Raw genomic sequence first — 26,239 nt, 5'->3', positions numbered from 1 at the left:
ATCCTTACAGATAAAAATTATGGGAAATGCCTTATTGTTGTGCCTGCTTCGGTTGGTCTATTAAATGACAACGGGGACGGCCCCCCACTTGCACTGAAAGGGCTAAAAGTTGCTGAAAGTCCTTCCGTCCTTGCCTTCCAGGCACCTGTCCGTTCTTGGCGCAGGGCTGATGGGGGCCGGCATCGCCCAGGTCTCCGTGGACAAGGGCATAAAGACGACGCTCAAAGACGCTACGCTGGGCGGGCTGAGCCGAGGACAGCAGCAGGTGTTCAAAGGGTAAGGCCACCTTCTGCCTTTGCTGGGGGTCAGAACAGTTTGGGGGGTGTTTTTGCCATCACAGATTCCTTTTTCCTGAACACAGTGAAAACGAGATACTCCATAGTGAAGTTTCCTTTGATTTTTGGGAACACTAATGCCTTCCTTCACTTTGTGTTGGTACAGGTATTATTAACCGTTAGCATCATTAAGTGTGGAAAAAAAACTTTTAGATATCTCAAAATGCCATTTACTTTGGGCTTGGAGGTCAGGCTAGAACTCTAGCCTGACAAGTGGCGTTTGTGAGTGTCGACAGTTCCTGTGTGAACAGCTGCGTGGCTGGCGCACGCTGAAGCGGCAGGGCTGTCCCCGTGGAGGGAGCTCGGGTCTGGGGGTCAGGCAGCGTGGGGCCACTGCACGTGGAGGCAGGACCGAGCTAGGGCTCCTGAACTCGTATTTGTTGACCGGCGTTGCTGTAGAGGAACAGGTAACTGGTTTGGTTCCGCAGTGTCCGAGGCTTTACAAGATTGTCTCCATCTTCTGAATTAGCAAGAATAAAAATTGTTCTCCCTCCCGCTTGCCCATCCCTTACCCCCCCTCCCCCCCACACACACTGCCTGTTCTGCAGAGGGGAAGCGGGCAGCGGCAGCTTCACCAAACTGGGGGTTGGTTTCGGCTCAATTCTCTGCTCCCCTGTCATAGGCTAGCTGGCTGCACTTGGACCGTCCTGCACGTGACTTTCAGCTGAGTGAGCATTTTTTGTTTCTTAAGTGGACTGTGTAGCTTAAGCATGGTTTCACCCCTTTTGTGCAGAGCAGCTCAGATGTTGTCACCATAATGCTTTCCAGGACCTGGCGGGTTTAATCATTTGGGCAGATCATTTTAAGATAGCAAGGAGTCGGAGTCAAGGAAAGGGTGAGTGCTGGGTGCAGCGTTGCCTGAGACCGGACCGCAAGCGCCCCGCACAGCACTGCACACAGCCCCGTAGAGAGAGCTTGCTGCCATCAGATAGCTCCTGCCCTCGACCCCTTTTGGGTCCAGGTACTCTTGTGTCCTTTTTGCCTTAGAAACATCAGGCTCTGGTGACTGTCCCTCAGCGGACTGCTGACTAGGGAACCAAACCTACATTTGGTTTCATTAGGCATTAGATTTAGAGCAACTAATAATATTTTGAACTTCTGGTTCAAAATATTTTGATTGCTGACCACTGACATGGTTGTCGGCAACCAGCAGTTTTGAACCCATACTTTTAAGGCTTGAATTCTTCTTTGAACTTCTTTGAATCGTGTGGCTTTTTTTTTTTAAGAGAATTTTATTTTAATGAAAGTATTTGCTTTTTGAGCTAGCTCCTTCCCCCACCATTAGAAAGTAGTTTTATCACTAAAAAGCAATTATCTTGTAGTTTTAAGGAAATTAGTGAATGGGTTTAGCTTCATTCTTCATTCAGAGGAAAACTCGCAGCCATTTATTCTGAAAACGTGCTCAGATGACAACCTGAGAAAGCCTGTCCTCCTGGGCAGTAAGAGATCATCGGGTAAGTGTCTGCGTAGCAGGCACCCTCCTTAGCCCTCTGTGAGAAACGAGGAACCTTGAGCTAATGTTTTATGCGATCACTACAATATGCTGTTAGGCATTGACCGGGATGCAGATTAAGAATATAAGAAATAATTCTTGGTCTCTGTCCTCTAGAAGATTGTAATTACAGAATAACAGAATGATGTATAAGCAAGTGTAATGTGGGCCCGGGGTTACCTGTGTGAACCCTGTGCCCTGCTAACCTGGTACCTGGTCGCTTGACCGCAAGTGCCCTGAGCCCTTCCGCCGTGCGAGCTCCCTCACAGCGGGGGGTGCTGCCTGGCCCATGGGCACTCCATAAACGTTCGTTTCCTGCTCTTCCCCTCTGACTGGAAATGTGGTTTTTTCCTAGATTGAATGATAAAGTGAAGAAGAAAGCTCTGACGTCATTTGAAAGAGACTTCATTTTCAGCAACTTGACTGGGCAGCTTGATTACCAGGGTTTTGAAAAGTCCGACATGGTGATTGAAGCCGTTTTTGAGGACCTCAATCTTAAGCACAAAGTGCTAAAGGAAGTAGAAGCGGTAAGTACGGGGCCGGTCGTGCTTGAATCCTGGCGCAGTGAGTGTGCGGAGGACACGGGGACGGCGTTGTTGAAGGAGCTGTTAGAAGCTCGCGGTTCTTTCTGTAGGGCTCTTCATTTCCAAGCCTGAGTTTCTATTGAGCTCGTACACACTGCATGTGCTATAAAGGTCAGTTCTGAGTCCTACAGGGAGAAAATCAAGTAGCTTTTTATCCTAAGCACAAGGCTTGCTAGCTTCTGTCACCCAAACACACAAGTAGCCTTGTGGAGGACAGCCAGTTGTCTCGCTACTTGGGGGCGGCCATAGCCATAACCAAACTTCTTCAGGTCTGAGCGGCAAAGGAAAGGGGAGAAGCAGCTTCTCCAGGCAGGGTTCAAATGTCTGTTTTGTGGAAATACTGCTTTCGTCTTTGTTCCGGAGGCTCTGCGTAGCCAGTTCTTGAGATGCGGTGACGTGAACGAAACAAGTACTTGTGGGGTAGAGTCTGGAAGAGAAGAAAGGGCTGTGGCCCAGGCGTGAGACAGAGCCAGGCCCAGCCCGGCCTGCACGCGGGAGAACAGACTGTGGCTGGTAAACCATGTGGACGAGGCGGCCCTGACTCGGCAGCATGCTCGGTGCCCTTGAGCTGCTTGTCGGGGTGAGGGCTGCCCCTGCTCCGAAGACCGAGTCTCAGGAGGGTCAGGAACCGAAGGCAGGCAGCTCGGTTTGGCACAGGTGCCACTCGTGAGACACAGGTTCCTCGGATCCTTTTCTTTAGACACAGTGCGATGCTGGCTGTCGCTGAGGAACAGAGTTCAGGGAACCTGGGTGGACTTGCGTTCCTTCTCTGCTGGGTGGCACTGCAGCCCAGATGTGTAGCTGACGTTCCCAGGGCCCCGCTGAGCCAGTGACAGGTAGCCTGTGGGGAGCGGCAGAAGCAGGCACGGCCGGAGTGGAGGGAGGGGAAGCTACCAGCTGACCAGGTGATGATACTTGCTTTTGGGAAACCTGGGTTTGGGAGGATCAGGATGGAGGAAAGTTTGTTAGTTTAGCCGTTGGGAAGCCAGTGGTCAAGGAAACGGGAAGAGAGACCAGATCGAGGGAAGCACAGACTAGGACAGATCAGTAGAGCAGTTCCCATGGAAACAGAGAGGGTATCTTTGGAGGAAAGAGATGGGCGGAGCCTCAGAGGGAAAGAGAAGCAGAGCAGGGGGCGGGACATGAGGGGAGTGATCAGAGAGAGGGGAAAGGGAGGGCTCTCAGGGAATCACCGATTTTTAGTAGACAATAAGAAGAAAAGAGGTGCTAGCTTTGGGGAGGAAGATTATTACTAAAGGTAAAATCCAAAATGCTGGAGATCTTAGTTTCTTATGTAACATGTCAGATGCCTGTACTTTCTTAGTGAAGCTAGTGAAATCATCTAAGGTAGGAGATACTCAAAGTTACTCAGAGAAGAGAAGAGAAGAGTGAGGTCTTGTTAGGAGGTCATCAAGGTCATCAGAACAGACCGTTAGGTCAAGTTCATCTTCTCATCTGCATTTTCTATGTGAGAAAAACGTACAGCTGCATGTCCATGACACTTTGAGGATTGAAAACGTCTCTTCCTCTTCTCAGAACTAAACTCACTCCTTTGACATTCTTCAAAATCCTTGTCTCCGGGCCCCTCACGGTCCCGATGGTCCCTCCTAGTGTCTTCATCACGTCCCGGTGCTCTGTGTCCGTGCGACAAACCACTGCGACCACAGTCCACAGCTCTGCAGTGTGGGCGGGGCCTTGTAGCGGCAGCTGGTCCTTCACTCCGTGGTTTCGCAGGCAGCTGAGAGCCTGGTCGGGGCACGCAGTGCTCCTCCGAGTGGCCTCCCTCCGAGTGGCCTGTCCTCACTTGGCGGTCTGGCCAGGCGTGGTGGTCTGTAGCAGGGCCGCTGGCTTCCAGGAGAGCAAAAGCAGAGGCTACCGGGCTCCTTAGGGCTGGGCCTGGAGCCAGCACGGTCACTTCTGCCGCGTCCCATTGGTGAAAGCACGTCACAGGCTAGCCCGGGTGCAGGGGCCGGGGAAACAGACTCTGCCTCTGGGTGGGGGTCTGACAGGCACGTACGGAAGGGGAAGAGCTGTCGCCACCCACATTCGGAGACGTCGGTCTGCTCTTCATGAAAAATTTTACCACTGGCCTGGGACACTGTAGCGCTGTATTGTAGCTTGAGACTAGTTAGCTTTCTTACAGCCATGCTCTGCGGCCAGCTCACCTCATACTTGGATTAACCCAAGTCGTGGGATCTTTATCACAAGCTCACTGCCAGTTCAGGTCTTGTCCATCAGGTGCCTATCCAGTTCTTCCCGCCCCCCACCCCCTTTTCTTTTTAAATCTTTATGCAGTACTTTATTACCTTTATCCCCATTACAATTGATCTTATTTTACACTCAGCTTTCCAGTGTGCCGACGCATCCCGAACCTTGACTCTCATCTTTGTTAGGATCCTGCCAGTCCTACATTCTCGCAGATGCAAAGTGTGCTTTCTATGTCCGCACGAGGCCTCTGAACGCGATGAGAATAAGTTGGGGTCGTGGACAGAATGCTGGGAGGGGCCACACAGAGACTCTTCTCCAGGCTGATGGAGCTAATAGTTAACAGACCCGTCGTGTCCTGGAGATGCTTCTGCGGTGCTGCACCGCCTCCTAGGGACCCAGAGTGCCAGTGAGATGGGCGTGCCCCTCGTGGCTTATTCTTCCAAAGGTGAAAGGTGGACGTGTCGTCAGCTCTCATGCTTGAGGGCAGATCCAAACAAGGAGAGGGATTGACACCCATGTTGGATCTTTTTTTTTTTTAAAGATTTTATTTACTTATTTTTAAAGATGGGAAGGGAGAGAGAGAAACACAAATGTGTGGTTGCCTCTCACACGCCCCCCTAATGGGGACCTGGCCTGCAACCCAGACATGTGCCCTGACAGGGAATCAAACTGGCGACCCTGTGCTTTGCAATCTGGTGCTCAATCCACTGAGCCACGCCAGCCAGGGCCCATGATGGATCTTGAGGTAAATGAGATTTGATTCAAGGCCGTCTTCTCAGTGTTTATCCAAGGTCTCTCACATACCAGCTGTTGGGGTGCAGTCTCCAGACTAGGATGAGGTGGTTTGTGATGGGCCGTAACCAGAGGGCTGGACGGGAAGGAGCGAGGCCAGCACAGCTGCCCAGCACAGCTGCCCCGGGAATCGTGGATGTCGGCGCGTGGGGTCTGCCGCCTGAGCAGTTCTGGCTGAGGCGACAGGCTGTGCCTGGCAACACTCCTTAGCCTCCTTGGACTCGAGTCATCTCCCAGGCCTGCTCGACACACTCTTAGACACTACTCCTCCGCAGGTGATCCCGGAGCACTGCATCTTTGCCAGCAACACGTCGGCTCTCCCAATCAATGAAATCGCCGCTGTCAGCAAAAGACCCGAGAAGGTAAGTTCTAAAGAGAGGAAATCCCTGGAAGGCTTTACGGCTTCGGGCTCACTGGTGAAGGGAGTGGTGTGGGTTATGAAGTGAATGCGGGTGACGGTGTGTTCCCCAAAACTGGGCACAGCAGAGGCTAGTCCCACGACCAGCGTGCCATGCAGGAACAAGTGACGCACAAGTAAAGATACCTTTACAGGTGATTTGCAGCCCTACTGGGTGTTGTTATTCGGGTTTAGACTGTGAAACCTACCCTTACCACAGTTGGACAGTGAAAGGCAGGCCCTGAGAGGGGGGTCCTCCAGAATGTCACCTCAGCTCCATGGCGGACTCCGGCGACCATCCAGGGTAGAGTTGGTTCTTACTCCGGGCTCAGGAATGGAGGGTCGGAGCGCGTGGTGGGATGTCCCCCTGTGAGGTAACTTCGGCCTTCAGCCCAGGGCATGAAGCACTGGGGGTGGATGCACTTTCGGCAACGGGAAATGAGGCCGAGAAATTTTATCTTTGGGCTTCTGCTGTCTGCCAGAGCGACCGAGGGAAAGGAACGACACTCAGGGAGAAGTAACACAGCTCAGCTCTCGGGAGCCTCCAGTTGGCCTCACCTGACCCGAACCAGCCAAGAGCAGGCGGGAAGTATTTGAAGGATTTGAAAAGGCTCACACATAATCCATGCACTAAAAAACACAGAAGCCGCCTCATTCCTATTGCAGTCGCTGTTTCCTAGCAGTCAGCAGGTTAGGGCCTGGTAGAGGCAGGCTCGGTGATGGCAGGGAAAGGTCCCAGGGAGATGTGGCAGCTGACAGTGTGACACTAGGGAGGGCACAGAAGCAGCAGGAAGGCAGGTGGACAGCCCTGGCCGGGTCTCATCACTCGGAGCATCTCCGCCGCAGTGGAAACCGGCGAAGGCGGTGTCTCGTTCTCCCCGGTGGGGTGGGGTGAGCATCGCGCTTTGCCATCCAGCCTGCAGGTGTCCTGGATAACTGTTATCACCTGCCAGCCTTGTAGCATTGGCATTTAGGGAAGGCCAGAGGGGACAAGTAGGGTGACCAGCCATCTCAGTCTGCCAGGGTCTGACAGCTTTCCACCCACCCCCTTCTCCCCCCAAAAAGCTGGACCCTCACCTAAACCGTCAGCTTTGTTAATGTGAGTGGGACCTTCACTCTTCCCTCATGAATCCAGTTTGGCCTCCAGCTGTCGCTTTCGTGCCGGTTGTTGGTAGGATCAGTCGCCCTTAGCAAAAAGCCCAGGGAGCGGATGGAAGAGGAGTCCAGTGAGCGCCCCCTGACCCTCCGACCCTGGGCCAGAGAGCCGTGGAGCCGACCCATGTGACTGTAGCAAGCAGTGTCCCTGCACCCCAGCCGCCTTTCTCCCCACGGCTTTCCCGGCAGAAAAGGGTGCAGCTGGGCTCCCTTCTCAATGCTCAGTCTCTTGGCTGCCTGTTCCCCGTGCCAGGTGATCGGCATGCACTACTTCTCTCCTGTGGACAAGATGCAGCTGCTGGAGATCATCACAACGGAGAAAACATCTAAAGACACAAGTGCTTCCGCTGTAGCCGTGGGCCTCAGGCAGGGGAAGGTCATCATCGTGGTTAAGGTGAGGCTGTGTAACAGCGGCAGGCTGGGGAAGTTTTATTAAGACCCCTTATACCTCCGGGCTTGTTTAAAACTCCTCCGGGTCAAACACACCAACTTCAGACATGATTTCCCCCGGTCGGCTACAACCTGGATAGTGGTGCTGACTGTACCACCGAGTCAGGGTCAGAGTGGGGTGTTGGGGACGTGGCAGGCTCCCCCAGCTGTTCCAGACCTTTCGGGCGACCGTGAAACCACGTGCTGTGCTCTGGGATTCAAGCCGTGCCACCCTGGCTGTGGCCTCCCTCTCAAGTCTCGTTTAAGGATTCTGATTGAGGTTATAATCACGTTGAACTTTGAAATGAGGTCTGGGGAAGGGAGGCTGCCTTCAGACTCGGGTAGTGCCCACAACAGAGTGGCCACCAAGTTCACGGTCTCTCCCTTGGCAGGACGGACCTGGCTTCTACACCACGAGGTGTCTCGCACCCATGATGTCTGAAGTCCTCCGAATTCTCCAGGTTGGTGTTGCGCTCGGAATGTCTGCGGTGTCTTCCACTCCTTAGACCGGTCCTCCGCACCGGTAGTGTCAGGAAGAGGAGCAAGCCGCCTCCTAATACACCAGCTCCCGGCTCTTCTCCAAGGAGGCCCGTGTGTGCCCTCCCTTTCTGCAAGCGGTGGGAAGTCGTGGGCGGGCGGCAGCATCTTAGCTCTGCTCCCTTAGCTTCCTCCCTGCTGCATGAGGCCAGAGGCCTCCCAGCATGCTCTCCCGTGCTGTGTCTGCACCCCCGTTGAGTCAGGGACCGTCCAGAACAGGGTCCACCTGGCCTGACTGGTGCTACATCTGCCTCTGTGCAAGCCAGCCCCTCCGGTGGCCGTACGGATCATTCGCCAGGCCCTTAGACACAGGGATCCCGGGGCTCCGCGGCACTGCTCCTCGGCAGTGCCTCTTCTCCCAGTCATGGAAGCCAGCCCAGTCTGCCATGGAATCTTGTTGCTACTGAGATTCAGAATTGCAGACAACAGGGACATGAAATATTTGCTCATCTCGAGCCTTCCTTAAAGGGCTACAGGTTAGGGAAGGCTCAGACATTGCCCTTGTGACTCCTACGCGTCTTACGTTTCCCCGAGTGCAACAGCGCCGGCCCTGGGCAGCACCCAGAGGAGAGGCCGGTGTTGTGCAGGGCTGTTTCTGAAGGCGAGCACAGGGAGCCCTCGTGGGGGTCAGAGATGGCCTTCCCCTGAGGTCCCCGCTTCCCTTCCCATTCAGGAAGGAGTGGGCCCCAAGAAGCTGGACTCCCTGACCACAAGCTTTGGTTTTCCTGTCGGTGCTGCCACGCTGGTGGATGAAGTTGGCGTGGATGTAGCGAAACACGTATCGGAAGATCTAGGCAAAGCCTTTGGGGAGAGATTTGGAGGTGGAAGCCCAGAACTGCTGAAACAGATGGTGTCCAAGGGCTTCCTGGGTGAGTAGCCTCAAAGAAACATGACTAGCACCATTTATCACAGAGTTCTGAGCAGTTTCTTGAGACCAGAGAGTTCCAGAAGGCCCGTGTGTGTTTGCTAAACGTGGAGCCTGCTGTCACCAGGGCTTTCAAAACTGATTTCATGACCACGCTCCTTAGCCTGGGCCTGCAGATTGGGGACAAAGGCAGAGCTCTGGCCTCCCGAAGCTCCGCCATTACTGGCCCAGGTTACGCCAGATCGACAGGCACTTTCCTCCCGCCCAAGGCCTCTCTCCACCTGCTCCCGCACTAGCAAGCTTGCATCGGCCTTTACCATGTTGTCTGGCCGCCCGTGTGCAGAAAGGGAAACCTCTGCACAGTGAGTCCACAGCTGAGGCCCACCAGAGGGAGGCGGCTCTCTCTTCTGGCAAAGTAGCAGCAGAATGGGAGCAAGGGCCTGAGCATCCTAGGGCCTGGGGTTGCACATCTGGACACTAAAACTCACCCGCTGGCCTTTCCCGTCCAGACGCACAGATTTCCAGGAAACAAGATCATTTTCCTTGTCTGTGAACTCTCCTGACACACACTAGCTTCCTAGGGGTAACTAGAAATACACATTCAGGAATACAGGAGAGAGGCGGGAGCTTTACAGCCAACCAGCAAAAAAAGATCCTGCTCAGGCCCAGGCTCTGAGGGTTTTAACTAGACCTTTCCTGCTTTTAGGTCGCAAGTCTGGGAAGGGCTTTTATGTCTACCAGGAGGGCGTGAAGAGTAAGAACTTGAATTCCGACATGGACAGTGTTTTGGCGGGTCTGCAGATGCCTCCTAAGGCTGAAGTGTAAGTCAGTTTGAGTGGCTGGCGGCATGGAAACATTTCTCATCAGCCCAGAGCTCCTGGGCCCCCTCCCACCTTGGTTACAGTCACTGGGCCTGACCCAGAGCACGCCCCCCAATGCGGGCCCAGCACTGTGCACTTGGGCCTTCCGCGCGCCAGCTCGTTCTCTGCCACCACCCAGGGAGCGGCAGCCAAACCTTGGGGAGGCCTCTGCTCCAGCCTTCCCACCCAAGGTCCTGGAGAGCAGCTTGGGGGGCTGAGTACCCCAGGCCCTTAGGCTCCAAACCCCTTCTCGTCACTTGGAACTGACCATTGCTGACGTCAGGGAACACGGGTTACCTGCTCTGTGGCAGGCCCTGTTCTGGGGGCCCAGTTTCTGGCTGGTTAGGGCATCAGCGCTGTGCTGCAGTCTGCAGTCCTTCCCCGGGACGGGCGGGCCCTTGCCTTTTCCCGAGTGGCTCCTGCTACCCTCCCCTCCCGCTCTTCTGCCACCTGAACGTCTCTCTCCCTGGGGACAGGTCCTCTGACGAAGACATCCAGTACCGCCTGGTGACCAGGTTCGTGAACGAGGCTGCCCTGTGCCTGCAGGAAGGCATCTTGGCCACCCCCGCAGAGGGAGACATCGGAGCGGTCTTCGGGCTCGGCTTCCCCCCCTGCCTTGGAGGTCGGTCGTGCGGGTTGGGAAGGCAGCCGGCTCTGCCCCGGAGCTCCTGTTGCTCTCCGCCTCACCCGCGTCCTGTCTCCCCCTCAGGGCCCTTCCGCTTCGTGGACCTGTTCGGCGCGCAGAAGGTCGTGGACCGGCTCCGGAAGTACGAGGCCGCCTACGGGAAACAGTTCACCCCGTGCCAGCTGCTCATTGACCACGCCAACAGCCCCAACAAGAAGTTTTACCAGTGAGCGGCCGTCACCCGCCCGCCCACCCACTAACCCCGACTCCCAGCAGCGCTGGCTCTCCAGTGGAGTGGCGTCTCGATTTTCAGTAACCTCAAGGGAAACAGACTCTGGCGTTGGGTGTGTACCTTGATTCAAGTGCCTTCAGCTACGACTGTCCCTCCCTCCTGGTGAAGTCTGGCTGTGTTTGCACTTCATGTTGGGAGGTGGGACCCGCTGTCCTTGTGAATATGTAAGCCCCAAGACCCGGAGTGGCCGCTTTCCTGCCTGGAGGCGGGCCGCGGCCAACAGCGGTATATGCATTTGGCCAAACACAGGATAACAATAAAAACCAAACTTATTTATCAGCCTCCCTGCCTGCCTGTTCCTTTTTCTCCTGTCTTGTGCTTCTGCTTTTGCTTTAAACCCCTCCTTCAAGGACTGAGCTAGAACCAGCCCCTGTGTGTGTGGGATAAGAAGTGTTGAAAGTTCTACGCAGCACCTGAAGAGAGAGACTGTGATGATCAAAGGTGGTGCTTTATGAGGCTAAGCCTTTTAGACCTGACTGTATTTAGCTGCTTTGGCTGGGCTTCTGCGTACAGCGGGGACGCGGCCCCGGCTAACCGGAGCAGCAGCAGGGCGATAGGTGTGGAGGACCAGGACGGAAAGCAGACTTCTCTCCCAGCACGGCACCTCCTTGTCACACAGTTTTACCCAGCTTAACCAGAGGAGAGAGCGTTTCCCTGGCCGGTGCATCCTGCACATCTCGGCTGCCCCTGAGCGTGGAGACGGCCTGCAGTGATCAGAGGCAGCGTGGGGGAGCCCACAAGGGCGGCCGAGTCAGCCCCCCGCCACCCCACTCTGCTAGACCCTCCACTCCGCCCCTGCCCCCCCGGCATGCAGTTTCCCCACACGTGTTCTGGCAGAAGCGGAGCCCAGTCTGGGTAAGCGGCATCCGGGCTCTTAACTCCGTCTGGCGGAAGGATCTGCGTGGAGTGTGCAGAATCAAATCAAGTCCCATCACTGCGCCTTCTGGACTTCCGTCCGGCCTCTGTTCCGATTGCAAGCACTTCAGATACTGCCCGGCCCAGTTCTGCTGATGGCACTGGCAGGCAAAGTCCTTTAACCCTGGCCCTACCGAACACCGATGCTTGGCGGCTAGGAAGCCAGGCTCTGAGACCACGTCATCTCTGAGCTGGGGTTTTCAGATGACCAACAGAAGACAGAGAACTAATCCCTGGCACCACGGCCACTCACAGGCTTCTAAATGTGGGGGTCTGAGAGCCCAAGGCAGGCGTTCGGCCAGCACAGGGAGTTGAACTTGGGCCCCGGCTGGGGGCATGGAGCTTTGAAGTCGGGCCGCGTGTGCACACACCGTCCCAGCGTCCCATATCCATTGCTCCTCCAAAGGAAGAAAGCAGCCGACACCCAGAGCCCCGCCTGCGCTATCCCTCAGCGGTCTAGCGTTTATTTCACCAGCCCCGGAGGGTTCATTCGGTGCTGGGCAAGGAAACCAGAAGTCTCCACATTGGGTTCTGTGCTCTATTTCCCCATCCCCCTTCCCTCAGAGCTGAGGCAGCCTGCCCAGGGCACCAGCACCAGCAAGGCTTTGCTACACTTGAGACAGAAAAAGGAAATAAATACTTAGGTTGGCTAGGTAAGGCAGAAGAGAAGGCCGGCACCTCTGCAGCCTGGCACTAGTGAGCGTGAGGATCGGTGTGGTCCCGGGCAGGTGAGGCAGGGATGGGCAGGGGGGTGGGGAGTTGTACACAGTGGCCAACCTGCTCTGGGTGCCAAGCAGGTGACCGCGCTGGAGACCCAGGGCACCAAGACCTGCCCTGACACATGTGAGGGGGTGCAGGGGGCCTGAGCTCCAGGGGAGAAAAGGCAGGTTTTTCCAAGCCACTGAGCTTTCTCTCTCCCACCCGTACCCCCTGTGCACCAGTGACAGGAAACCAGGGAAGGACGCTAGGGGTTTGCCCGAGGCGAGGGGTGGGGGCAGGAGACGGGTGCAAGTGAGAGTGGTTGAAAACCACTTGCCTTTAGGATCAAGGAGCAGCGGACCAAATCCACCTGCTCTTCCACGGAGTCAGGGTCTTGGCAGACTGGCCCGACCCGGCAGGACAGAGCGGGGCCTGCTGCATTGAGTTCAAGGGAGAACCCAGGACATGAGCGGAGCATCTGCTCCCCTGACTAGACAAGTACCTCAAACGCAGAGCTGTGCTCCTCCAAAGTCATCACCCACGAGCCAGAGCCCAGGGGTGGAGCCTCGAGCTGTGGTGGCATGGGCTTGTCCTTGATACACTTGTGCTCAGGGCCAGGGACCGCCCCATGGTAGAGCAGAGGGGGAGGGGGAGGGCGTGGCAGAGGTCCCAAAATTGACACCCCAACTCTGGGGCAGCTTAGGCCAGAAGCCCCCAGAGCTCAGGGGAGAGAGGGCACTTGGGAGTTTGTGCTTAAATTACGGACCAGCTTCCCTTGTCTCTAACCTGAACCTACAAAACAGAAGTGCCCGATGTCTATGAAGCCCTGCAGCAGGGCGTGGGAGAGTGTGAGGTCCCACGGAGGCCACCTTTCGACCCCACCGTGGGAATCGCAGCAAATGCCTGACCAGGTCTGGGTGCACCCCAGGGCCTCCCGCCCTCTCCCCACCTACTCTGCACGCACAAAGGCAGGCCGTCCCCATGCAGGGGTGTGGCCCCAGAGGACCCCATTCCTAAGGGTGTCTCCCCTGGACTCACAGATAGCTAGCTACCTAGCATCCTCAGTCTCGGCACAGATTCTCCCCGCACGCAGGCAGGACCCGCCCCCGGGGTTCCCCACTGCAGCCCCGCGGCTGGCCAGCGTTCTCTGGCAGCCCCGCGGCTTCTCTGCCAGCGTTCAGGTTCTGCAGCTCCAAGCCGGGAAGGTCAGATCTTGGGCCGCCAGCCTTTGATGAACTGCATGATCTTCTTGACCTGAAGCTTGGTGAGGTGGAAGTCGTCTGCCAGGATGTCCTCACTGAGCTGCACAAAGATGCTGCCGTCAATGCGTTCTCGGGCAAAGAAGCTCACCACGTCCTCCGAGAGCCCGATGAAACGCAGGCTGCGGGAGACCTCCTCCAGGGAGAGCGCAGACAGGTCAGCGGGGGGCTGCCAGGAAGGATCCCGGCCTCCCCAGCCTGTGGCCCCGTCCCGGGGACTGGCAGGAGGCCCTTCCAGGCACCCTTGGTTGAGGAGGAGTCGTGCTCCACCTGCCTTGGGCCCCTTCAGGGCCACTGGTGACAGTGGCGCGGACGCCTGCCGCAGCACTAAACCTTCCGGCTCTGAAACCTTGGGGGGTCCAAGCGGTGAGAGGCGGGGTCCGGATCCAGGTACCCCCACGGCTCTGGGCTCCTGGCAGCGCAGCACCTCAGGCTCCGGAGAACCACCCTGCCCCAGCTCAAAGGGATCAAAGGGCTCCAGGGCTGGTTCCTGCCACTCAGAGGAAGAGGAAGAGGAGGTGGGGCCCGAGGAGGTGGAAGCAGCTGAATAGGCCTGGCCTGGCGACCCTGGGCCTGGGGAATACGCAGGGCTGGAGGTAGCCACGGCCCCCGAAACGGCTGTGGGCCCAGAAGAGGGGCCCGCTGAAGGGCCCGAGGGGTACGCAGGCCCAGAAAAGGGGTTGAGAGCTCCAAATGGAGCAAAGCGTTTCTGGGGCTGAGAGGGCTTGAAGAGCGGCGGGCAGCCATGGTAGGTCTTGACGGGGGTGTCGGCCCCCAGGAGGGAGGCAGCTCGACTGCTCAGGGGCTCTGCAAGGGCCCGTGAGGCCTGGCTGGGCTGCGTGGTGGAGGGCGGGGGCCCCGAGGGTGGGCGGCTGGAGGACTCGCCCACTTTGCAGTCTCCCCAGGTGCATGGGTAGCAATAGAGGGAGTAGGCATCTGGCGACGGGGAGCCGCTGCCACTGCGGGAACCCGTCCTGTGGGCAGAGAGACAGACACACATGGAGGGGTCGGACAGAGCAGGGGGCAATGTGCCGGGGTCACACGTGACACTGCAAACCACCGCTCTGCCAGCTCACAGAGGCTGCCGCCCTGCTCCCTGCAACACGGGCCCGTACCCCAGCCCTCAGGCCCGAGCCCCTCTGGGGTTGCTCGCTTCTTTCTTCAGGCACCCCCAGCCCCAGGAAAAAGGAAATGAAACTGAACTGCACAAAAAATTTAGACAGCAAGGAACACATCATCCTGTGGCAGAGCTCCAGTCTAGAAGGGCCCAGAGCAGCGTTCCCGTCCGGTCCTCGCGTTCAGGAAAGCAGCAAGCTGACGCAGGACAGTGGAGAGGAAGTCGCTGGGCCTCGGGCCCCCAAACCCAAACCCCACTGCCCTCCCTCTCCGTACTGCCCAGGGACTTGCACCCCCTGGACCCCCAGGCCGAAGTCTTCCTCTTCCCCAGCACTGACTCCCTCCCTGCTCTCCCCTGCCTCCAGCCACTGTGGAGGACCCAGGACCAGGAGAAGGAAGGGACTCACCCATCCTGGAGGCCAGAGGAGTAGTAGGAGAGGCTGGAGCTGGGTGAATGGACGGGCTGTAGCTTGGGGAAGCGCGGGGGCACTGGGGGGCTGCCCGAGAGCCGCCCGCCGCCACTGCCACCCCGGGGGGGCACAGGCGGGGCGTTGAGCAGGCGGCACTCCTCCTTCACCTGCGGAGGAAGAGCCGTGGCTCCACCTGTCCCCAGGCAGCTGACACTCCTCATCTACCCCTTCCCAGCAACCGGGAGACTGACACTTGGCCCCACTTTGCAAAGAGGCTGCCTTACCTTCCACTCCACCTCCTCACCCCGCCACCCTCCCCTCCACCCCTTCTCCTCTCTCCAGCCTGCCTCGCCTATCAGGGGCCCACAACACAGTCTCCTCCTGCTTTGGAAATCCTTCATGAATGTAAAAGAATATAGAAAAGTGGGTTCAAAAACAGTCATAAAAAAAAAAGGAAAGGAGAGAGAAAATGCATGAGGGGGCGGAACTACAGTAGCTGCCATCTGGATCCCTTCCTTACAGGTCAGATACTCAAAGTGGACACCCTGGGATGTCCGTGGACGCCGTCCACATCCTGCGGACAGGGGCGGCTGGGAAACCGCACTGACCACAGACGAACAGGCGTCCTCAGTGCGGGATTCTCAGAGCCCTGACCTGCGGGTGCTCTGGGACTCCGAAGGGAAGCAGAGCGGAGGGCGGAAGTCCCACACTTGTTTTCTCAACTTGGTTCCCCGTAGACCCTTCTTCTCCCCAGACAACTTCCAAGGCTGCTCTGCGGAACCTTCTGGGTATCGCTGTTCTGGACTCATCGCCACTTTTCTGTGGCTCGGGACCTGCTCGCATTCCCGTCCCACAACTCCCACGCCACCGTCCCTGGTACCCCGAACTACACATGCTCTTGTGACCCTTTCCCCTACATATCGGCCACCCTCTGTCACACACTCCAAGGGTTGGGCGCCCAGGAAAGTTCCCTTTTCGGGCCCAAACGGAGCGTCCTGGCGAGTCCCTCCCTGGAGGACAGAGCTCGGCGCCTTGCCCTGCACCCTTCAGCCCTCAACCGCGTCCACTCACCGCCTCGGATTTGGGAGGCACGGGAGGCGGCTGCGTCTCGGGCTCCAGGCGTGGCGGCCCCGGGGCCCCGAAGGAGATGAGGTCGGGCCCCGGGGGCGGCCGGGTCCGGCCCTCGGCAAGGCCCTCAGCAGCCTGGTGTGCCCACAGCTCCTCGTAAGGGATCTCGGCGGGCGAGGCTGTGGGCTCTGGCGCGCCAGCCCAGTCGGGGCTCACGTACTCCTGGTCGCTGTCGCCGGGCGGGCTGGGGGCGCGGGCGGGCGCGGGGGCGCGCTGGGGCGCAGGCAGGCACAAGCGCGCGCGGCGCGGGCTGGCGCAGTCGTCGGCCAGCTCCGCGGGCGCCTCGCGCACCGCGGTGGAGTACTCGTCGGGGTCGAAGCGCTCGCGGCAGTAGGAGGCGCTGTCGCGCACCAGGCGCTCCACGCGCGGGTCCCCGGCCAGCAGGCCCTGCGGCAGCGCGAAGCGCGGCGTGTCGGTGAGCAGCAGGAAGTGCAGGGGCGCCGGGCCCTCGCGGCGCAGCGCCAGCCCCAGCACCACGGTCTTGGAGATGATGCTGACCAGCTTGTAGCAGTGGCCCTCCCGCACCGGGTGCAGGTCGTAGGGGTTGCGCGGAGGCCGGCTGGGCACCAGCACGTTCACGGGGAGCCGCACGCGCTCAATGATGGCGCGCACTGTGTGCTCGCCCTCCTGCATCTGCAGCTCCAGCGGGCTGCGTGTGCTGAAGCGGCCCTGGCACTGGAAGGGCAGGCTCAGGCTCTCGTTGGTGCGGTGGTTCATGCAGATGAGGCACGGCATCTTGCCTTTGATGGGCCGGGCGCCCCCGCCCGCGGCCCCTGCGCCCCCTGGCCCGCCCACTCCGGCCAGGGCCCCGGCCCGGCCCAGCTTGCGCAGCAGGGTGGTGAAGCGCGAGCGCTCCTTGGTGGTCTTGGCGCACAGGATCTCGGCCTGGCCCATGAGAGTGAGCTCATCGCCCGCGTGCAGCGTGAAGTTGTACACCTCGCTGTCCTCGCTGAACTCTCCCGACACCACCTGGGGATCCCAGAAATGGCGAGGCCTGAGCCAGGGCCCCAGGGAAAGCCAGCCCTGTGCGAACCTCCAGGACCCAGGAGGGGAGCCTCTGGGTCCTCCCAAAGCTGGGACCAGATCTATAGCACTTGACAAGGGGGCGCGAGGGTGACGGGCGGGGTCAGGGGCCCACATCCCATCCTGGAGAGGCCACACAGTGGCTGTGCAGCCTTCAGTGAGTCACCTCTGGGGCCTTAATGATCTAGTAACACTTGGAAGAGTTGCTCTAAGGGCTAACTAGGCTACATGTATAGCAACATACTTCAAACATAATAAGTGACAACCTTTATCCTTATCTTTATAATCTGGATGATAATAATACTCCATCCACTCAACAAGGCAACTGAGCAGTGAATTGTTGGATAAGAAAAGGGTCTGCAAAGAGCTCCGGTACACAGTGGAGGACAGTCTGCACCCATCACCCCCACTGGTGCACACCGAGGACAGGCTTCCCTGCAGGTCTCTAAGTCAGGGCAGGACCCTCCGCACTCTTCCTCCTGCTTCATCACCTCTCGCAGGAAGTTCTTTGGCCCACTGGGCCGTAACATCCGGCTCCTCTGTCATGGCCTGATTTTGCCCGAGGCCCTCAAGGGGCTGTCAGAAGTCACAATGGGATCCCTGGTAACTCCTGGACCCTAAGGTAACCCTCCAGCCACGGTCAGAGTTGCTCTGAAGGGAAGGGGCAGCCTGAGGACACCATGCCTGGTGCCAGAAAGACTGACCTTGACACTGAAGGTGATGGCTTCCATCACAAAGATGCGGTCGGGGAAGACACTGGCCACCTCCTCCACGCTGCTGAAGTACCTCACTGGCTCCCGCACATCCCGGGCCTGTTCCAGGAGCTTGAACTTCCCTGCACGGGAGGAAATGCAGGCTGCTAGGGTGAGCCTGCTTGCTGGGATCCTGGCCTGCATCCCAAGAGGCCTTGTGGCCCCTACTTGCTGTTCCCCTCGCCTCAGCCAGCCCCTCTGGAACTCAGGAGGGCAGAAGGGTGGGTTTGCACCAGTACGGGGTAGAAGGAGCTGGTTAGCTGGCTCAAGCCTCAGCAGGAGGTGAGCACAGGTCCCTAACAACGAGAGCACAGCTCTGTCCCTGTGGAGAGCTGTGGGTGTGCAATGAGGCTGGCGACTGTCTTCCCAGAGACGCCCAAGTGCAAACTGGAGCCCAAATACTTGGACGCAGAGCTGGCCTTGGACCAAGCATCCCTGTGGCATTGGGGGTGCTGGCTCCTAGCTTGCTCCCAGCCCCACTCTGACTTGCTACGACTCTAGAAAAGTCCCGTCCCCTCTCTGGGCCTCCAAGTCCTCATCTGAGGAGGTTGGGACAGATGGCATCGGGCCCCACCTGGACCTGGCATGCTGTGCATTTGCCTTGGGTTGCTGATGCACACCGATACACTGGGCAGACCGGGGCCCAGCCCCAGGCCTTGGAGGCCCAGGGAGAGCCACTGTTCCCAGAACCCGCCCTCGTCCAACACCCAGCTCAACTGTCCCAGAGGCCTCTCGTCTGAACCCAGCAACGCCTCCTGCAGATGAGGCCTTCCCACCCGCGGCCTGGGGCTGTGTGGTTTGGCTGGCTCAGCAGACGCCTCCAGCAGACTCGGACTTTAAAGAACGGCGATAATCCACAAGGCTGACACCCCTGAGTCACTGTCTCACCCCACTGGCCACACACACTCTACGTGCCCGCCACATGAGCACAGGGACAGGCCGTGCCCCGCTCTGACATCTGGACAGATGGCTTCTTCTCAGGCCTGACACGGGAGGAAGGGTCTCGTCTAGGTGAGGGGACAACAGGCTGAGACAAGACTAGGTGACTCTTCAGCTTCTGTGGCCCTCTGGTGGTTGCTTGGGTCACCGTACATTCATCTGCTCACTCCGCAGACATTTATGGAGCGCCCGCCCGCCCGCCTGCTCTGTGCCAGACCCCAGGCTAGCCCGACCGAGGCTGCAGATCTGTGCAAAATACAGCCAGCTCCCCAAGACTTCCAGATACAGTGGATGTGACCGGGGGCACCCAGTGATGGCAGGATGTGACAAGTGCTACAACAGACTCGTGACAAAAGAGCTAGAGGACCACCGGACTGGAGGAAAGCTGCCTGGCAGTTTGAAAGGACCTTAAGAATGAAAAGAGTTTCACAAAACACCAGTCCGTGAGGAAGAGAATGAGTGAAAACAGAATCACAAGAGCAGACGGCCTGCCCCTAGTGGGGGGCGCCCGGAGGGTAGGACTTCAGGAGAGCGATGACAGGGGGGAAGTGGACAGCCCCTTGGGCTGTGCCAAGAAGCCCACAGAGGGAGGTTCATCAGCCTGGGGTGACTCACGAGGGGCCGGTGGGAAGGAAGGGACTCGGGCTACCAGCCTGGTTGGAAACGGAGCCAGCAGGGCTGTGAAGCAAAAGTGGAGCCCAGAAGAATCAGGCCGTGGGGCAGGGGCTGGGGCAGCCTGGCTGGAAGCACAGGCTCAAGATCACACGCCCGCAAGAGGCAGGGAGTGTGGCTCAGAGAAGATGAAGAGAGGGTCTTAACCCTTTGGGGGCTCTCTTCCCAGAAAAATGCCCAGTGTACTCCTAGCATGGACACATGCCATTCTGCACATGGCGCCAGGGTTCCTGGAGCCCCCAAACCCAGAGAGAAACGGAGAGTGAGACCCAGCCTTCCCCCCAGTGCAGGGTGCGAGCGGCAGAGGGCCAAGGACAGGGCCTGTGGCATCGACATCTAGCAGCAGGAAGAGACGTGAAGTAAAGAAAAAGAAGAGGAAATGCCCAGCATAGAGCTGGGAGGAGAGGCCCCGGCTCCTGCTCTAACCACCCTGAGACCCCGGTGGGAAGAGGCCCAAAGGTGCCACAGCTCTGTCGGGTGGAGGGATAAACTAGGGAGAGGACCGGGCAAGGAGCCCGGATCTGGGGTCAGGGGGCAGGAATCAGGCTCTTCTACCACCCAACAGCGAGTAGTGCCCCGCCCCCACCCGACCTCCTCCCACCGTATTCGCACACAAACCCCCCAACCACAAGCAGCCAAGTGGGGAGAAATGCCCGCTGCCCCCCTGTGGGGAGCGCAGGAGCCAAACCAGGGCTGGAGCCAGGGGAGGATGTGGCAGGCAAGATCGATGTAACCATGGTAGCCAGCACCACCCCCTCCGCTGCAGCCTGGGGCCCAGCACCGGTCATTACTGCCCAGAGGAAGGAAGAGAGACCTCCCGGGAGTGATGCTCCGGCCCCTGGAAGCCTTTTCCTCCCCCTGCAGCCCCCCCAGGGGCAGCTTCCTCTCCTGCCTCCCCCTGCGTGAGACCCGAGGTCCCCGCGACTCTAGGGACCTGCCCAACCCGAGCCCGTCCATCCTCCCCTGTCCCTCTTTCCCAGAACACAACTGTGCTGGCCGGAGGACCCCGTCCAGCCTGAAAGGGAGTCGCGCCTACCACCCCTCCTCCCAGCACCTGACCCACGGCAGACGCTCGGTAAAGAATGGAGGAGGACATATGCACAGAGTGTGGGGTCAGGACGGGCCAGGTTGAATTCCAGCTCTGCCCCCGACCAGCTGTATGACCTTGAGCAAATTACTGGGTCTCGCTGGGCTCGCGTTTTCCCATCCGTAAAATGGAAGCATGCTACTTAGCTCCCAGGGTGCGTCTGCCCGGGCTCCTACGGGCCCTGGGCCGACGCTGCGGAAGCAGCCTGGCCCGGCAGGGCGGGTGCGGGGCTGTCTCGGAGGAGCCGGGTGTCCCCATCCCCTGGGCAGCGGGCGGGCTGAAGACCCGGCCCCTCCGCCCTCCTCCCCTTCCCCAGCTTCGTGGCCGCCGCTCTCTCCGAGGTCCGAAGCCGGCCGCCCCTGCCCACACACACAATTATTAATTCATTAAGAGGAACCAGTTCCAAGCTGTGCACTCAGCTTCCTCGTTAACCCACCAGCCGCCCGGCCCCTCCCCCTCCTAGAGGGCCTCGACCTCCCCTCCCCCACCCTGGCCGACCAGTCCACCGGAAAGACGGAGTGGGCGGCCGCATCCCTGCAGCCAGCTGTCACCCCACGACCGCGCCGTACGCGCGCACTCGGGGAACAAGTGCTAGGAGCCCCGCCCCCGGACTCGGCTCCTTAGAAGGCTCCGTGCCTTGGTTTCCCAGATAAACTAAAGTGGCACAGTCCCTTAAGTCACATTTCAGTCGATGAGGGCTGTCTTTGCTTGTTTGATCCCAAGAAGACGACCTGGGTGGGACCTCTCCCAGGCTGGGAGTTCCTAGCTCCGGCAGGCCCCCTCGAGGACCTCAGGCCCAGCACAGAGCCCAGTCCCAGGTCAGAAAGACACCTGAGAGGGCACCCCAACCTCTTCGATGTAAAGAGCAGAAGTTTGTGACAGCTCAGTCCCCGCCCTCGGGCTCGGGGAGACCCAGGCAGGACCAGAGGGGGAACAGCGGTGCCAGCGAGGAAGGGACCGTGAGCCTTCCAGGCACACAGGGGCCGGACCTTGGGGGGGGGCGGGGAAGAGGGGGGGCGGTTAACACACAGCACTGAGCAGGCTACTGTCGTTCCTGGGGCCTGTTTCCTTGTGAGTTCAGTGGGAGGGCTGGACTTTCTTTTTTTAGCAGCGTGATCCTTTCTTCAAACAAAATCGTACACCATGTGTCACCCAGCCCAAAGTGGGAGTTCACTCGCGTGATCTTAGTTAAAAGTCTAAAAGTTTAACACTCAGTTATAAAGCCAATCAACGAAAACAATGAGGTTAACACTAAAATTGGGGGAAACCAGATCAAAGCGTTAACCCATGCCACCCCAATAAACTCCATAAAAGGAGAAAATGGTAATAACGGAAGATGAGAGCTGACGCATGCAGCCCGATGACCAGCCCGGGCACCTCTGGGTCCTGAGGGGTTTCGGTCGCACAGCACCGAGCCGCCAGGGTGGGGGAGGTGTCTTCTTTGAGGGTCGTACAGAAACGGGTTAATGAGGCAGCTCCGGGTTGGATTTGTAGCAGTGTAAGACTGTGGGTATCTTTTTTTAAATCAGTTTAAAACCTACTTTAAAATAGAATGTGAATCAATGCTTTGCAACCAGAAACTGGGGGCTGCACCCAGGAGTGTGAAAACCACTGGGCCCTAACCTTAACCCTAACCCCAACCCTGACCCTGACTCCAACCCTACCCCTAACCCCACCCCTGCCAGCCCTGTCCTCCCTCAGCCCACAGCTTCCCCCACGCCTTCCCTCCCCCCTACCCTCCGGCCTACTGCCCCCACCAGCTCTGCACCATCTGTCCCCGGCTGGCACACCTGGGTACTGCAGGGGGATGTCAATCTTGGGCCCGATGACGTAGTGGCCTTCCTCCAGGGTGTGGGCTGTCACTGTGGTCCACTGGCGGCAGGAGTGAATGAGCAGGATGTCTCGCTCACTGACGCCCTCGGCATACTCCCCTGGGAAGGGAAAGAAGGAGGGAAGAGGAAGGGAAAAGAGAAAACACTAGGAGGGGCAGAAAGAATAGGCAGGATGACCTGCTCACCTTCTCACCAAGACCCTCCCCGGGGATGGCACCCCCACCCCGTGATCCCTGTCCAGGTCGGCAAAGCAATGCTCTAGGGACAGGCGGACTGCCAGCTGTGGCCTCAGGGCAGAGTCAAGCCCCTCTCGCAGGGCTCAGGCTCCTGACGGGGCCCTAGCAACCAGCCCAGCCGCTGTTCTTCATTCATCATTTGACTAGTCTGCCTGCTGTCCCAGGCCCCGTGCTGGGGCCAGGGCCTCCCAGCAGATGAGGCCGGCCCCCAGCCTCCAGGACCCCTTACGCTCGCCCGTAGGGAAGTGGAAAAAGATGCAAACAAAGAATACAGGCCAAGTGTGAGGCACGGAGCGGAGGGTGGCCAGGCTCGCAGAGGAGAGCACAGACTAGCTGAGGGTGGGGTGAGAACGGGAGACGCTACTGGGCAGCAGACACTCAGGTGGGCCTCAGCACCGCCCCCAAGCCAGTGGCTGGGCCGGGCAGGAGGGTCTGGCCGGAGGACTGGAGAGACCCCTGGTGGGGCCGTCTGCTGTAGGTCCCAGCTGAGAGGGCTCCCCTAGAGCCTTGGGCCACTTGGACCAGGAGAGGGGCAGGGCTCACAAGAGCTGACTCCTCGGTGTCTTACGGCAGCCCCTTCCCCCCATGCCACAGGGCTCTCCTGCTTTCAGGGGACCTCAGAGGAGAAGCTCTTTCTTGGCCTTCCCCCTGTCAGCCCCTCATGCTCTCAGTGTCTGGAACGCAGCGATGACTGCAGGAGAAGGGGGTGGATTTAGAGGTGAGGAGGGGGGCTGGTTCTGGGGGAAGAGGCACAGGGGCAGAGGTGCTGAGGGGGCCCTGGGCCCCTGGAGGCTCCAACCCCAGCAACGGTTTCCAGGGGAGCAGGAGGGGCTGGCCCGGCTTCCAGGAAGCTGGTGGAGCTGTCTCCTGGCTGCAGCTGGTGGGCAGGGTGGGGGTGGGGATGCCTCCTTCCCAGCCCCCTCAGACACAACTTACCAAACGTCTGCCATCCCACCCAATGGGAATTGATTGCTCTCATGGCTAGATGCCCCATGAAGGGGGCGTGGGGGATGTGCTCAGGGCTGTGGGGAGACCTGGCGTTCCCACCGTGTGTGTTTTGGGGGGATCTGGGCCTGCCTTCTGGGGCAGCAGAAGGTCTGCTACTCTGCAACCTCCTCTTAAAGCTCTCCTAAGCCCCAGCCCACCCTTCTGCACACCCACAGCCACGGGTCGTAGTAACAGTTGAACCAGCACAGCCACCTGGCCCACAGTGACAGGGGCTTGTCACTCCAGTGGCCCAACTCGATCCTATGGTCCCACTAAGAGGCCCCTTCTAAATGCATATGGCACACAGGGACCTCCAAGACACACTTTCGATCACATATTTACACTCACAGTGACAACAGCCACAGACACCACTGTCACAGACAGCTGGGCCATCCCACCAGTTGCTGGTTTGCTCTCTCATTCATTCATTCACTCAGGGGGTCAGCCCCGCCACAATGTTTGTTGGGCAGGATGCCCCGCTTGTGGATCCTGCAGCCCAGTGCGAAGACGACACACTAACCATTTATATCAGGTGCGCACAGTCGGAGCGAGTCGGGGTGCCAGGAGTATCAAGGGAGCCCAGAGGAGGCCCGGCCACACTGAGGAGCTCAGAAAGGACCCTCCCCAGGAGAGAGAGGGATGCCAAGGAGGACGTGTGGGAAGGGGCCGGCAAATCCCTTTCACGCGCCGACGTACACATCCCTGCTGCCGACAAGCACCGTCTCGGGGTCACATGCTGATGGTCCCAAGAACAAGACGTCGGTCTGCAGGGCACCCCTGTCCGACGGCCCGGGTATGGTCGCTGACGCTCCCTGTGCCCACTCCGGGCCGCCGCGGGTCGGAGGAGGGGCTGCCGCCCCCGCGGAGAGGAGAGGAGACTGTGGCCTGGGCCCCATTAGCATTCAGGGAAGCGAGTGTGCCAACGCGGGCCAAACCCCTATTCTTCTCACACACAAAACCCCCGGACTGGCTGCCAGCCCCGGCTCCTGCCCCTCCCCCAGCCAAGCGGCCACCCCCCCCCCCCCCCGCAAACTGTCCCCTCGCTCCGTGTAGCCTCCAGGCGTCCCCTCTCCGGCCCCCAGGCGAGGTTCCATCCTCAGGGCAGCCCAGGCCCTCGCGCCCCAAGGAGAAGTGGGGCAAGATGTGGGGGGAGGGCTAGGGGCTCCAGGACACGCCCGGAGGGAGGACTCGCTCGTTTGGGCCTCTTCTCCAGGTGGCCTGCTCGCCCCGGCCCAGAGGTGCTCCGGAGACGCGCAAGGAGGATGCGAGAAGGGTCCCGAGAACGGCCGAGAGGGGCTGGGGGGCGGCGGCGGTGGGAAGACGGGCCTCAGGGGTGCGGGAGGTTTGAGGTGAGAGGTGGGAGACAAAGGGACGGAGGGGGCGCGGCCCAGCCGGGGGTGTGAGGGCGGCGAGGGAAGGGGCGCACCGACGGGGCGGGCGCGGTGGCTCGGCCCTGCTCCGGTTCCAGCTGGGCCGGCACACTGCGTCGCAGGCCCGTCCCAGGCCGTGTCCTGGTTTCTGTCCCAGAGCCGTCCGCGGGGCGCCGGACGAGGCAGACCCTCGGTTGGTGGGCCCCTGGTCTCCGGCGGAGACGCGCCAGGAGCTGCGCAGCGCGCGTGCCGAGCGGGGGCGCATGGGGGCCCCGCCGGCACCTGCCCGCAGAGTTCCAGGCTCCCCTGCGGACCCCGGCCGCCCTTCTCAGCGCCCCCGGTACCTGGCCCGAGGCAGGCGAGCGTAGGCAGGCGGCAGCGGCTGACGATGAGGTCCAGCGGGAAGGCGACCACGCTCCAGCGCAGGCCGGCCAGGCCGGCCGCCAGCTTGTCCATGGCATGGGCGCCTCCCGGGACGCCGTCCCGGGCCCCCGACGGCCAGTCCCGCGCGGCGCGGGCTCCTGCGCCCGCCGCCACCTCCTGGGGCCGCCGCGGCGCTCCCCGCCTGGCGGCCCGGCCGGGCTGCGAGAGTCACGTGGCCGGACTCCCCGCGGGGCGCCGGCCCCCGCCCCTCGCCCCACCCCCCGGCCCGCCGCCGCCGCCAAGTCCCGCCTCTCCGCCGGCCCCGGCCGCCCGCCCCCTCCGCGAGCGTCCAGGTGACAGCCGGGGACCGAGAATCCGAGGCGGGAGCCTGGAGAGAAAACCGAGACGCGAGGCGGCATCTGCGGGGCAGGGTGGGGGGGGTCGGCCTGCCCCGCCCAGCGGAGTGGGTCGGGGTCGGGGTCTGCCTCTCCCCGCCGGGCCGCGAGCGGCGCCACCCTCTTTCGCTGAGCCGCGGCCTCCCGGGGCGCCGCGCCCCCGCCCCGGATCCTGCTCCGCTTCCCACGGCTCCTGCCCTGAATTCAGCCGCTGCAACCCCAGCAGCGGTCGCTGCCCCTGGGACATTTATCATGTCCGGCTTCACGCAGCCCGGCGAGGCCGCCGCGTTAAACCCACTTACTGACCAGCAGACTGAGGCTCCAGCGACAAGTGGCCGCGGGGACTTGAATCTAGTTTTGGCTACACGTCCTACTGCCTCCCCTGGTCGTCGCCGCCACCTCGGCCCCCACCGCAGAGCAAGTCCCAAGTTTCCAGCGCCCCGGTACCGGTCTTCCCAAGTCCTGTGAGCCACCGGCTCCCACTT

The 26,239-nt window shown here is 59.9% G+C and overlaps 2 protein-coding genes across 3 annotated transcripts in view; one reads left to right on the top strand and one right to left on the bottom strand.

Moving 5' to 3' along the window:
- HADHA (hydroxyacyl-CoA dehydrogenase trifunctional multienzyme complex subunit alpha) overlaps positions 1-10,852 on the top strand; it is a 35,027-nt gene extending 24,175 nt beyond the window's left edge. The window contains exons 12-20 of the mRNA XM_028516669.2: positions 142-276; positions 2,183-2,354; positions 5,687-5,773; positions 7,217-7,357; positions 7,785-7,853; positions 8,603-8,798; positions 9,501-9,615; positions 10,131-10,276; positions 10,364-10,852. Coding sequence (XP_028372470.1) covers positions 142-276; positions 2,183-2,354; positions 5,687-5,773; positions 7,217-7,357; positions 7,785-7,853; positions 8,603-8,798; positions 9,501-9,615; positions 10,131-10,276; positions 10,364-10,509 — 1,207 coding nt within the window. The 3' untranslated portion in view covers positions 10,510-10,852. The remainder of the gene's footprint in view (positions 1-141; positions 277-2,182; positions 2,355-5,686; positions 5,774-7,216; positions 7,358-7,784; positions 7,854-8,602; positions 8,799-9,500; positions 9,616-10,130; positions 10,277-10,363) is intronic.
- GAREM2 (GRB2 associated regulator of MAPK1 subtype 2) lies at positions 10,592-25,586 on the bottom strand. 2 transcript variants are annotated; one of them, XM_036027739.1, is made up of 6 exons: positions 25,341-25,586; positions 22,362-22,502; positions 17,826-17,977; positions 16,042-17,067; positions 14,968-15,137; positions 10,592-14,418 (listed from the first exon to the last, which is right to left on the bottom strand). In XM_036027739.1, exons 1-6 carry the CDS (start codon positions 25,450-25,452, stop codon positions 13,392-13,394), a joined length of 2,628 nt encoding a protein of 875 aa, XP_035883632.1. In that variant the 5' UTR covers positions 25,453-25,586; the 3' UTR covers positions 10,592-13,391. The 2 variants fall into 2 exon arrangements, with proteins under 2 accessions (XP_035883632.1, XP_028371921.1); XM_028516120.2 differs by having other exon boundaries at positions 17,826-17,956.
- Positions 25,587-26,239: the final 653 nt, after the last annotated feature.

This window comes from Phyllostomus discolor, chromosome 6 (assembly GCF_004126475.2).
Source record: "Phyllostomus discolor isolate MPI-MPIP mPhyDis1 chromosome 6, mPhyDis1.pri.v3, whole genome shotgun sequence".
Taxonomy (NCBI): Eukaryota; Metazoa; Chordata; class Mammalia; order Chiroptera; family Phyllostomidae; genus Phyllostomus; species Phyllostomus discolor.
This window is presented reverse-complemented; position numbering and strand designations above follow the sequence as displayed.

What these genes read in the sequence shown, in the direction of transcription:
- GAREM2 (XM_036027739.1), bottom strand. Translation starts at nt 25,452, where the DNA reads ATGGACAAGCTGGCGGCCGGCCTGGCCGGCCTGCGCTGGAGCGTGGTC. An exon ending in GCTCGCCTGCCTCGGGCCAG is followed by an intron (nt 22,503 to 25,340) that starts GTACCGGGGGCG and finishes TTCCCTTCCCAG; the next exon opens with GGGAGTATGCCGAGGGCGTC. An exon ending in CATCCCCCTGCAGTACCCAG is followed by an intron (nt 17,978 to 22,361) that starts GTGTGCCAGCCG and finishes TCACCCTAGCAG; the next exon opens with CCTGCATTTCCTCCCGTGCA.